General features: G+C 42.1%; 1 protein-coding gene across 3 annotated transcripts in view; it reads left to right on the top strand.

Annotated features, from left to right (window-relative positions):
- The window catches only part of DEUP1 (deuterosome assembly protein 1), a 105,663-nt gene extending 94,947 nt beyond the window's left edge, over positions 1-10,716 (top strand). For all 3 annotated transcript variants that reach the window (XM_059929404.1, XM_059929406.1, XM_059929403.1), the window contains one exon: positions 10,017-10,716. In XM_059929404.1, coding sequence (XP_059785387.1) covers positions 10,017-10,193 — 177 coding nt within the window. In that variant the 3' untranslated portion in view covers positions 10,194-10,716. The remainder of the gene's footprint in view (positions 1-10,016) is intronic.
- The last annotated feature ends 2,416 nt before the right edge of the window (positions 10,717-13,132 follow it).

Here is a 13,132-nt window from a genome sequence, read left to right as displayed (position 1 = left end):
AGGATCTCAGCCTGAGCCTCAGGTAGATGCTCGTACCACTCTCTGACATGGAAGACTAGGAAGGAGCCAGGGTTAGAGGAGAAAATCATGATTTCTAGGTTAGACATTTAAATTTAAAGTGTTTATTAAACATTCAAATGGAGATATTAAATAAGCAATAGATATGTGAACCTGGTAATCAAGGAAGAGATCAGAGCTGGAAATAAAATATGGGAGTAATCAGCATAAGGCTGATACTTAAATCTATCAGACTGATTGATAATACTTAAAAGAGTATATAAATGGCAAAGTTGTCCCAAGACAAAGCCTTAGACCATAACATTTAGTGGTCCAATGGGAATCTTCAAGGAGAGGAGGAATGTTTGATGGTGAAAGAGGTGGGGTGGGACCCAGGGAGGGATGAGGTTCATTTGTACAAGCAAAGTCATTAAGCAGGTAAGAAGGAATAGAATCCACAGTGTAGGTAGAAGGAAGACTCTGAAACAGAGTATGGCCTAAAATATGGCTCCAGGTGCAAGTGGTGTGGAGAGATGAAGGAGTTCCCACCTGAGAAAGAGGCAAGGCCACAATGCCATGAGTGAGAAAGTGAACATACTAGGGAAGTGCAGTAGAATGGCCAGGCAGTGCTAACAAACCATTTGAATTTGCGGTCATGAATTTCAAGTGAAACCAGTCTGTACGGTAATGTAATTTCTCCTCCATCCACCTGCCCAGCATTCAGTTTCTCAGGTACAGGCATGGTGCAGGCAGTTTAATTAGGCCTGGGTTTTACCAAATACCTAGGATAGAGCCAGGATATAGGGAGGGACAAGTTGCTGAATGGTTTTCATAATGGATATGGAATATGAGCAGAGTTAGAAAAGAATGGATGATATGAGAAAGTGGGAATACTAGACTAAGTCAGATGGAAGGATAATAGGTGGGTTGCATAAAATCTTTATTAGTAAGTAATGCAGTTATCACTGATGATAATGTCAAGAATATGACCATGGGAGTGGGTGCCTGAAATGAAGTGTTCCCCTACGTTTTCCTCTAGGAGTTTTATAGTATCTGGTCCTACATTTAGGTCTTTAAACCATTTTGAGTTTATTTTTGTATATGGTGTTAGAGAATCTTCTAATTTCATTCTTTTACCTGTAGCTGTCCACTTTTCCCAGCACCACTTATTGAAGAGATGGTCTTTTCTCCATCGTATATTATTGCCTCCTTTGTCATAGATTAATTGACCATAAGTGCATGGGTTTATTTCTGGGCTTTCTGTCCTGTTCCATTGATTTATGTGTCTGTTTTTGTGCTAGTACCATACTGTTTTAATTACAGTAGCTTTGTAGTACAGTTTGAAGTCAGGGATTCTGACTCCTCCAGCTCCGTTCTTCTTTCTCAAGATTGTTTTGGCTATTTGGGGACAGATTTAAAAATCCTTTGTTCTAGTTCTGTGAAAAATGCCACTAGTAATTTGATAGGGATTGCATTGAATCTGTAGATTGCCATGGGTAGTACGGTCATTTTTAACAATATTGATTCTTCCAATCCAAGAACATGGTATATCTTTCCATCTGTTTGTGTGGTCTTCAATTTCTTTCATTAGTGTCTTACAGCTTTTGGAGTACAGGTCTTTTGCATCCTTAGGTAGGTTTATTCCTAGGTATTTTATTCTTTTTGATGCGATGGTAAATGGAATTGTTTCCTTAATTTTCTTTCTGATATTTTCTTGTTAGTGTATAGAAACGCAACAGATTTCTGTATATTAATTTTGTATCCTACAACTTTACCGAATTCATTGATGAGCTCCAGTAGTTTTCTGGTAGCGTCTTTAGGACTTTCTATGTATAGCATCATGTCATCTGCAAACAGTGACAGTTTTACTTCTTTCCAATTTGGATTCCTTTTATTTCTTTTTCTTCTCTGATTGGTGGCTAGAACTTCTAAAAGTATGTCGAATAAAAGTGGCAAGAGTGAACATCCTTGTCTTTTTCCTGATCTTAGAGGGAATGATTTCAGCTTTTCACCATTGAGTATGATGTTAGCTGGGGGTTTGTCTATATGGCCTTTATTTATATTGAGGTGTGTTCCCTCTATGCCCACTTTCTGGAGAGTTTTTATCATAAATGAATGTTGAATTTTATTAAAAGCTTTTTCTGCATCTATTGAGATGATCATATGGTTTTTCTCCTTCGATTTCTTAATCTAGTGTATCACATTGATTGATTTGCATATATTAAAGAATCCTTGCATCCCTGGGGTAAATCCTACTTGATCATGGTGTATGATCCTTCTAATGTGTTGTTGGATTCTGTTTCCTAGTATTTTGTTGAGAATTTTTGCTTCTATGTTCATCAGTGATATTGGTCTTTAATTTTCTTTTTTTGGTGATATCTTTGTCTGGTTTTGGTATCAGGGTGATGGCCTCACAGAATGAGTTCAGAAGTGTTCCTTCCTCTGCAGTTGTTTGGAATAGTTTCAGAAGGATAGGTCTTAACTCTTCTCTAAACGTTTGATAGAATTCACCTGTGAAGCCATTTGGTCCTGGATTTTGTTTGTTGGAAGTTTAAAAATTACTGATTTAATTTCAGTACTGGTAATTGGTCTGTTCATATTTTCTATTTCTCAGTGTTGGGAGACTGTATCAATACCTTTCTAAGAATTTGTCCATTTCTAGTTTGTCCATTTTATTGGTACATAGTTGCTCATAGTAGTCTCTTATGATCCTTTGTATTTCTGTGGTGTTGGTTGCATTGTAACTTCTGCTTTTTCATTTCTAAGATTTGGGTCCTCTCTTTTTTCTTGATGAGTCTGGCTAAAAAAAATGTATCAATTTTATTTATCTTTTCAAAGAACCAGCTTGTAATTTCATTGATCTTTTCTATTTTTTTTTAGTCTCTATTTCATTTATTTCTGCTTTGATCTTTATGATTTCTTTCCTTCAACTAACTTTTTGCTTTGTTTGTTCTTCTTTCTCTAGTTGCTTTAGGTGTAAGGTTAGGTTGTTTATTTGAGATCTTTCTTGTTTCCTGAGGTAGGATTGTATTGCTATAAACTTCCCTCTTAGAACTGCTTTTGCTGCATCCCAGAGGTGTTGGATCACTGTGCTTTCATTTTCATTTGTCTCTAGGTATTTTTTTATTTCCTCTTTGATTTCTTTGGTGATCCATTGGTTGTTCAGTAGCATATTGTTTAGCCTCCACATGTTTGTGTTTTTTGCAATTTTTTTTCTTGTAGTTGATTTCTAGTCTTATAATGTTGTGATCAGAAAAGATGTGTGATATGATTTCAATTTTCTAAAATTTACCAAGGCTTGTTTTGTGGCCTAGCATGTGATCTATCCTGGAGAATGTTCCATGTGCACTTGAAGAGAATGTGTATTCTGCTCCTTTGGGTGGAATGCTCTATAAATATCAATTAAGTCCATTTGGTCTAATGTGGTATTTAAGACCTGTGTTTCCTTATTGATTTTGTCTGGATGATCTGTCCACTGATGTAAGCGGGGTGTTAAAGTCCCCCACTATTAGTGTATTACTGTCGATTTCTTTTATGTTTGTTAACATCTGCCTTATATATTGAGGTGCTCCTACGTTGGGTGCATATATATTGACAATTGTTACATCTTCTTCTTGGATTGATCCTTTGATCATTATGTAGTGTCCATCTTTGTCTCTTTAACAGCCTTTATTTTAAAGTCTATTTTGTCTGATATAAGTACTGCAACTCTGGCTTTCTTTTGATTTCCATTTGCATAGAATATCTTTTTCCATCCCCCCACTTTTAGTCTGTATGTGTCTCTAGAACTGAAGTGGGTAATTTGTAGGCAGCAAATATACAGGTCTTGTTTTGGTATCCATTCAGCCAGTGTGTGTCTTTTGGTGGAGCATTGAGTCCGTTTACATTTAAGGTAATTATTGATATATATGTGCTTATTGCCATTTTGTTAATTGTTTTGGATTTGTTTTTGTAGGTCTTTTTTTTTTTCCTTTTCTTCATTTGTTTTCTTCTTTTGTGATTTGATTACTATCTGTAGTGTTATGTTTGGATTCCTTTTTCTTTTTTGTGTGTATATCTATTATAGATTTTTCATTTGTAGTTACAATGAGGTTTTGGTATAGCAGTCTACATATATACATGATTGTTTTAAGTTGCTAATCTCTTAATTTCAAACGCATTTTAAATGCCTTGCATTTGTACTCTCCTTCCCTCATGATTACTGTTTTTGATATCATATTTTACATCTAATTGTTTTGTGTATTCCTTAACTGCTTATTGTGGATATAGACAATTTTACTACTTTTGTCTTTTAACCTCCCTACTAGCTTTGTGTATGGATGATTTCCTATGTTTTCCTTTACTGATGAGGTTTTTCCTTCCGTAATTTTCTTATTTCTAGTTGTGGCCTTTCTTTTTTGCCTAGAGAAGTTCCTTTAATATTTGTTGTAAAGCTGGTTTGGTGGTACTGAATTCTTTTAGCTTTTGTTTGTCTATAAAGCTTTTGATCTCACCATTGAATCTGAATGAGAGCCTTGCTGGGTAGAGTATTCTTGATTGTAGGTTTTTCCCTTTCATTATTTTAAATATATTGTGCCACTTCCTTCTGAACTGCAGAGTTTCTGCTGAAAAATCAGCTGATAGCCTTATGGGGATGCCCATGTATGTTATTTGTTGCTTTTCCCTTGCTGCTTTTAGTATTCTCTATCTTTTTTTTTTTTCATTTTGATTACTGTGTGTCTTAGTGTACTCCTCTGTGGCTTAACCCTGTATGGGAGTCTCTGCATTTCCTGGACTTAGGTAACTATTTCCTTTCCCAGGTTAGGGAGGTTTTCAGCTATTACCTCTTCAGATATTTTCTTGGGCACTTTCTCTCTCTTCTCCTTCTGAGACCCCTATAATGTGAATATTAGTGCACCTGATGTTGTCCCAGGGGTCTCTTAAACTGTCCTCATTTCTTCTCATTCTTTTTTCTGTTTGGTGACAGTGATGTCCACTACTCTGTCTTCCAGCTCACTGATCCATTCTTCTGAATCATTTATTATTGATTCCTACTAGTGTATTTTTCATTTGAGTTATTGTATTCTTCATCTCTGTTTGGTTGTTCTTTATGTTTTCTAACTCTTAGTTAAAAAATTCTAACTTCTTGCTCTGTGCATCCATTCTCCTCCTGAGTTCTTTGATCATCTTTATGATCATTACTCTGAACTCTTTCTCGGGTAGACTGACTATCTCCATATCACTTAGTTCTTCTTCTAAAGATTTATCTTGTCTGGAACATACTCCTCTACCACCTCATTTTGTCTAAGTTGCTATTTGTATTTTTATGTATGTGGTTGGTAAGTTAACGTTTCTCGACCTTGGAGAAGGCATCCTATGCATCCGAGCAGTGCACTCCCCTCTTGTCACCCATGGTATATGCTCTAGGGGTTCCCCTAAGAGGGATGGGTGGGTCCTTCTCTTATGACAGGCTATGTGGGTGGTCTGGTAGGCTTGGTTGGCCCCTAGTCTGGTCAGTTGCCAGGCCCTGCCTTGTGCAGTTGCTGCTAGCTGCTGTTTAGTGGGGCCTGGTCACAAGGTGGCTGGTTGTGGAATCCTAGGGGGCCCTGGGGCTAGTGCTGGCTCACTGGTGGGTGGAATCAGAGTCCCAAAGACTGAGGCTGTCGCCAACTCACTGGCAGGTAAAGCCAGATCCTGGGGTTAGTGCTGGACTACTGGCAGGGAGAGCTGGTTCCTAGAGTCTGGCTGCAGGGCCCTGGGATCCCAGAGCTCATTTCAGATCACTGGGGCGGGGGGAGGCAGTTGACTATGGCGTCCGAGGTGTCTGGAAGGTTGCGTTGGCCTGCTACTGGGCAGGGCCAGGGCCCAGCTAGTCCCAGGCGGCCTGCATTGCGGGATTTGCGGGATTGTAGTTTTCTTGCTTCTGGTGTCTGCTCTGTGGTGGGTGAGACTGATCTAGAGGTTTGTGCAGGCTTCCTGGCAAGAGGGGCCAGTGCCTGCCCACTGGTAGGTAGAGTTGGGTCTTGGCCCTCTTGTGGGCTGGGCCCTGTCTAGGGGTGTGTCCACAGGCGGCTGTGGGTTCTTTAGTCTGTAGACAGCCTGTCTGCTGATGGGTAGGGTTGTGTTCCTGTGCACTTAGTTGTTTGGCCTGAAGCATCCCAGCACTGGAGCCTACAGGCTGTTGGGTGGGGCCAGGTCTTGGCGCTAATGATCCAAGATGTCAGTTGCCAGGAGTGTTCACACAGTTGAATGTTCCCCGGTATGTCTGACACCAGTGTCTTTGTCACCAGGGTTAGCCACAGCCACTCCCTGCCTCTCCAGGAGACTCTCCAAGGTCAGCAGGTAGATCTGGCCCAGGCTCTTATCAAATTACTGCTTTTGCCCTGGGTCCTGGTGCACGTGAGATTTTGTGTGAGCCCTTTAAGAGTGAAGTCTTTATTTCCCCTAGTCTTGTGGGGCTCCTGCAGTTAAGCCCTGCTGGCCTTCAAAGCCAAATGCTCTGGGGGCTCCTCTTCCCAGTGCTGGAACCCCAGGCTGGAGAGCCTGACGGGCTCAGGACTCTCACACCTGTGGGAGAACCTCTGCAATGTAATTATTCTCCCATTTGTGAGTCGCCCACATGGGAGGGTATGGGATTTGATTATATCACAAGTCCTCTCCTCCTACCCATCTTGTTGTGGTTCCTTCTTTATGCCTTTCATTGTAGAAGATCTTTCCTGGAAGGTTCCAGTCTTTTTCATCGATGGTTGTTCTGCAGACAGTTGTGATTTTGATGTGCCTGTGAGAGGAGGTGAGCTCAGGGCCTTTCTACTCTGCCATCTTCTTGGCTGGTGTTTTGGGCCCTGTGTCAATCAGTCACTGCCTCTGAGAAGAGGGGGGCGATAGTAACTTCCCAGGTGAGACGGGAGGCTCCAGTTTAGCCACAGGCATATCTCCAGAGAAGTGGCCAGCTGTGAGCTGTTAGCAGCCAAAACCCACAGCAGCTGGAGGATAGATGCACCAGCCTGGTGAAGGGATCCAGGTAGAGCACCAGCGGCATCCACTATGGTCCACTTCTTGACCCACTCAGATCCATGTTCTTTTCATGTTGTTCATTCCATTCAGGCTTAGCTTCTCCAAGATTCTGGCTGGTCGTAATTTCCGGGAAAATTTACAGAGGAGGGTTGGTAGAGCAAACTGTAGCCCTTGATGCTGTCTCAAGGACTTAACTGATACTCATCTCCTCACCCACTCTAGGTTCCCGCCCCCCTCAACTGGCACTTCTGTTGGTCCAGGTGGCTTGCCTTGTGGGGTGAGCCCCTGGTTCCTGTGCCCTTATCAGGATGTGGTTTGTCATCTACAGTTAAAACTGGGCATGAGAGCGCCAAAAGACCACCCCAGTGGATTACCTGAGTTCCAAACATATTCCTCACTGCTTCCATTATGTAGTAGTAGTCTTACCTCTTCATGATGATTAGGGTCAGTTACCTCTGCCAGTATAGTACCTCTTTTCTGTGCCTCTGATCTATCAGCATGAGGAGCCCAAAGTGACTAGGTACAGCCAAAGCTTTAAGTTTAGGGAGACTCTTACAGTCTCACTTGGTGAGAGGCATTCCTTCTCTGAGACCAAAGACCTGTAGACCAACAGAGGCTAAAGAAAGACAGAGACAGAAGGAACAAATTCTCCAAGAGGGCTGACAGAGAGTGAAGACATTCCTACATCCTCCCTTCTGTTCCCAGATCACTGTTACAAACACAGTAGCATATAACAGCCATTGGTTTAAAGTCTATACCATATGCTGAAGAATGGCACCCCATCCTTGCGGGATATGATTTCCAAGCTAATTCCTCAGCTGTGCCTTCAAGAAGCCTATCAGACTAGCATCATCTGGAGACACTTCATGCTGTATGTGGTAGAACCAGTAGATACCCGGTCATGCCCTCACTGCCATACTCCTCTGCTGTAAAGTAGGTTCGTTTATTATTAATCAGGATCTCATGTCAGTAAACCAGTTACTCTGTGAGCCCTCGGATAGTGGTGCTGACCGAGGCCCTGCAGGCAGGAAAGGCAAATTATAGGATACACGTCAGTTCTGGTAAGGATAACACATTGCCCTTTCCAAAGTATAAGGGACCCGATGTAATCTAATTGCCACTGAGAGGCTGGTTGATGGTCTTGAGGGACGGTGCCATATCAGAAGCTCAGCTTTGGCCTCTATTGCAAGCAGATCAGCCATTCAACAGAAACAGTAGCTAGATGAACCTGGGTAAAAGGGAGATGGTGCTGTTCGGCCCATGCATAATTTCCACTGGAGTGGCCAAGGACAGAAGCTAGATCAAGTCATCCTGTCTACGTCTTAGATGCTCTGTCTCAACTGGGGCGCACCAGCATGACAGGAACTGTTCTGCAAATAGTATACAGTTTTCTGCAGCAGATGGCGTGGCCTTGCTGCAGAATCTCAAGGGTTTGTAACACAGCTCCCCCCGGAACCTTGCCAAAGGCGCCACAGAGCACTTTTCTCTACGAGAAATTCTTCTCGTATGAGAGCTGCTAAGTCATTTCACCCAACTAGCAGGACTGCTTTTCCCCCCATTCCCAACTTACTGCAAAGCCCTTTCTTGCTCTGGGCCCTGCTCAAAAACAAACAAACAAACAAACAAAACTGCCTCTGTGTCCACGTAGTAAATGAGTCAGATTATTCCTCCCAAGAGTGGAACATGCTGCCTTCAAAACCTGAAGAGACCTACCAAGCTTTATGCTTCTTTCATAGTGATAAGAAATGCAAGGTGCATTAATTTGTGCTTAAAAGGCGATGTCCTGACATGTTCCATATCACCAGACACCTACAAACAAAGTGTCAAGCCTTGAATTGCTTCTGGGGTTTACCTTTCACTCTGTGGAGTACCTGTGTCTTTCCAAGCCTTCAACATGCTTACCAATTCTTGCTCATCAGGTCTTAGCTCATGTTACTGTATCATGTCCTATAGTCTGCAGTCCGTGGAATGTCCAGGTGGTCCAGGCTCTTTGAGGGTGTATTATGACAGCATCGTTAACATAAAACGTAATGTTGGGGCGAAAACACGGATGTGTACTGTTGTCTATCCCATGAGAATGCTAACTGCTTCTGATCTTCCTCCTCACTGAGTATTAAAAAGAGTGCATTTGCCAGATCAACAGCAGCATACCATGCCCCCAAGACTGTGACATTCTACTTCAGTAAAGATGTGATACCTGGCACGGCAGCTACAGTATCCAAGCTACTACTTGGATAAGCTGGCAGTACTCCACTGTCATCTGCCACAATCCCTACACTTCTGGCAGAGGCCAGACTTGTGAACTACATCCCCCTATAACAACAGAGTTCACCTGCATACAGATCGCTGACTCTCCATACGCTTTATAAAAATCCCATTCTTCCCATAAAACAAAAGTTGAAGAAGAGTCTGGGGGTGCCGCAGAAGTAAAAAATTAAAGTACAGATTTCCCCACTTATTTTTTTAAATCAACTGAACAAATTATTTTGAATGAAACAAACACTGTAAAATTATGGTATCATTGCCCTTTATTCCTCAGCCCCACACTGTGTGTGTGTGCATGTGTGCGTGTAAATAAGCACTACACAGGTCGCAGTTAACCGAGCACTTCCATACCACATGAAGGGTGGAAGCAGGCACTCGTCACTGAAGTGTTCTCAACTGCAGTTGGACGAACAAGATAGCCCCAGCATTACGCACCCACCTCCACTATACACCATGCTTTGATCCCTCCTCACCTGGCCACCTCCATGCAGCAGCGAGACCCCCTGAAGCCCAGCCTTAAGTTTCTTTCCTCTATAAGCTTTCTTTGCCCGACTCGACTATACTCTTCGCTTGCTGTTTTCGTTCCTTAAGGGTTTCATTAGCAGCAACTGCATTACACTGGTGTAGAGAGTTCAGCTTAAGATACATTATTTCATTGAGAGTTGCAGTGTTTTGTCAGGGGTGAAGCATACCAAGAAATAGGAAGACTTTTTGTAAAAGGCCCTGTGTTCCTCATCTAACTTTTCTTTTTCTTTTTTCAGTCGCCCCCAGATGCAGCCTTCCCAGCTTATTTGACTGCACAGCATTTCCTTCTGGAGGAGGAGAAGCGAGCAAAAGACCTTGAAAAACTTCTGAATACACATATTGATGAGCTGCAAAGACACACAGAATTTACTCTGAATAAATACACCAAGCTAAAACAAAACAGACACATATGAGCTTTTAAACTTTTTCATTTGCTTCGCCCACCCCAAGGGAAAAAGCTCTGGCAAAATGTTTACTAAAGCTGATTAATGAAACTGAGAAATTTTGTTCTGTTTTCCTGAGTAAATCATTTCTGTAAGGCAGCTAGAAAATAGTATTTTTTTCAATAAAGCTGTTTGTATTTCTGCATTAACAAACAAATTGTTCAGCTACAGAGTTACTCTAAAATAAACATGACTTCTCCAAAAGAGATTTTTTTCTCCAGTCTAAGGAATAGTTTGGAATTAAATATGCAGTTTTTTCCCACCTGAATCAATCATGTATACTGAAACCCATTTCCTCTGTAACAACACATGATGAGGGAAAGGGACGCACTATATTCTAAATACAAACAGATCAAGTGCAGCTCTCTTGTACTAGGTTTGAAAACTCAACGATTTTTTAAAATGAATAGCTATGTAAACATCCTAAAATTTCTTTTAGGAAAAAAGGGTACAGCTTACTGTTTCTGCATTCATCTTTGTAATGTCTCTCTGTTTTAACACAAAAGATCTGGAAAGTGCTGTTTGCACACTTAAAACATATGTGCCAAATATTAATGCTTTCCTGTTAGTACTAATTATTCATGGACATAAGATAAAGAAACTATAAAGCATTGCTGTTGTTACCTTCTCCTTTGTCATACCTCTGCTTTAAATACAATTAAAGAATGAGAAATTCTTTGGACTTTTAAAACATAAATGCCAAGTCTGTAAAGAATAGTAATAGCATGGTGGTGAACAATAAAACTCAAGTTCCAGATATACAAGCATGATAATCCATTTTTCTTTCTTTAAAAATGACATTTATATAAAGATTACGAAAAATCCCCATGTCATTACTCCAGGTTAAGTCCTACAGTTTTTATAGTTTTCTTTTTCTCTTTGTTGAAACTAAATCTCCACATACGGAAAGATAAGTCACAATGTCCTTAGACAAGTGTCATTGCCATGGGAAATGCAGAGCCCTGTTCACTTCAGGTGAAACAACCACGTGGGTTTGTAGAGCTCTTGATATTTGCAAAAAGCCTTCAGAGAGCATTATTCATTTCAGCCCAAAACAAGCCTGTGCAGTCAGCAAGGCTAGTATCCTTGTTCCTGGCAATCAAGCTGTATCCTTGTTCCTGGGAATCAAGCTGTTAAGAACTTGCTAGAATCACGGTGAGCAAGAGTCAGAAACGCCAGCTTCTGATTCCCAGCTCTGGCTCTTACCACGTCCCAGCATTATGTCTTGTAAGCAAGCAGGTGGTGAGCAGTGCTCTAGCCACAGAAGCCATGTTTTATGGCAAAACATCAGAGGGTACAAAGACCCACATGAGGAAAATAACCCAAGTTACCATACCTTTAATTAGAAATTTAGTAATTTCTAGCCTGGACACAAAGAAAATAGAATACTTTTCAGTGTTATCTTTAGAAGATGGGAAGAAAAAGTATGTTTAGGTAAAGGACAGTCCATAAACAAATTCTAAAACCTTTATATCCCTAATGCAAATGCAAACAATGCAAAAATTTAAAGGTACGTATCTTTAAAATACGCTACGTCTGCATGCGTATATATGCATGCTGAATCGAAGACTCTAGACTACAGTGATCTTAAAACTTAACAAAGTCAAGAAAGCATGAACCTGGAATATGTCCAGGACTCACAGTGCATTTGCCCCTCCAGATTATTATGTCAAGTCCACAAGCAAACTTCTTTTAAATCACTAGTTCGGCATTCCTCTTCATACCCACTTTCTTAAAACAGTGGTTTTCAATAGTTTTTGCTTAACAGCAGGATTCAATGTTTGAAAGGAATCATATGCTGAAGCCCAACATATATACAGTCAAGATAAAAAGCAAGCAGCTCTGGTTGAACGTTGAAAGGAGAGGAGTGAGGCCTACCTGCTGCTCCTCCCTTCCCCGCCCCTCCCCTCCCCTCCCCCTCCCCCTCTCCTCCCCTCCCCCTCCCCTCCCCTTCCCCCTCCCCTCCCACCTCCCGCCTCTCCCCTCCCCTCCCACCTCCCCTCCCCTCCCCTCCCACCTCCCCTCCCCTCTCCTCCCACCTCCCCTCCCCCTCCTCCCCTCCCCTCCCCAGACACACGGAATCGACAGAGCGGTTGCCCATGTGTTGCTGTGGGAGGGATCGAAGGAGAGGCAGCTGTGCTGTTACTACCTCAGGACAGAGTACAGTTTCCTACAGAAACCATGCCATGAAGAGTGGTTATAACCCCCTTCATACTACAAAAGTCAGTTTAGCCCAGGATTGAGCTAAAGCACAATGAAAGGAGTAGAAGCAGAGCCGCAGGAGAAAGACCAATCAGGTCACCTAACGCTGGAAGTCAACACAAAGAGGAGCTGGGACTTGAGTTAACTTTTGCCTTGTAATGGCCTAAATATATAATTTTACTTCTTAATTATCCAGGAGCAAACTGGTTTGAGAATCAACCAAATTTGAGGGAGGGAGGGCTGCTGGAAAAACACAGATAACCCCCAAATGTCAGTTAAAACAAAATGATGGAAGCTCTGGATTATCTGTCAACAGTGCCGCTCCGGCTAAGTGGGACGCGGTCTCCCCAGGACTGTGATCCTGAGACAGTGCCCTCCCCTCTGGGAGAGCAATCAGCTCAGCAGCTTGGGCTGCCTAAATAGAGGCCTGCCCTGCAGTGGGTTTGTCTAGATCCCTGCCATGCCTCAACCATGGTTAACCTGACCCAAGCAATCCGTAATCGTGGTTTTAACAGTGCTGTGCGGTTATCCCCTCCCCATCCCGTTATCTCACTTAATGTACATTTCCTCTTTATACATGCGCCTCCAGTCTCTCCAACTGGCCTGAAAGCTCCTAGAAAAGAGGAGTATTAGGCTTCTTTGCCTCCCCTGTGCACCTAGCACAGGTCCTGCTCATGGGAGGTACTGGATAAGTAGCGGTCAATGGG

Source organism: Balaenoptera ricei, chromosome 8, assembly GCF_028023285.1.
Source record: "Balaenoptera ricei isolate mBalRic1 chromosome 8, mBalRic1.hap2, whole genome shotgun sequence".
Taxonomy (NCBI): Eukaryota; Metazoa; Chordata; class Mammalia; order Artiodactyla; family Balaenopteridae; genus Balaenoptera; species Balaenoptera ricei.
The sequence above is the reverse complement of the archived record's forward strand: the minus strand, read 5'-3'. Positions and strand labels throughout refer to the sequence as shown.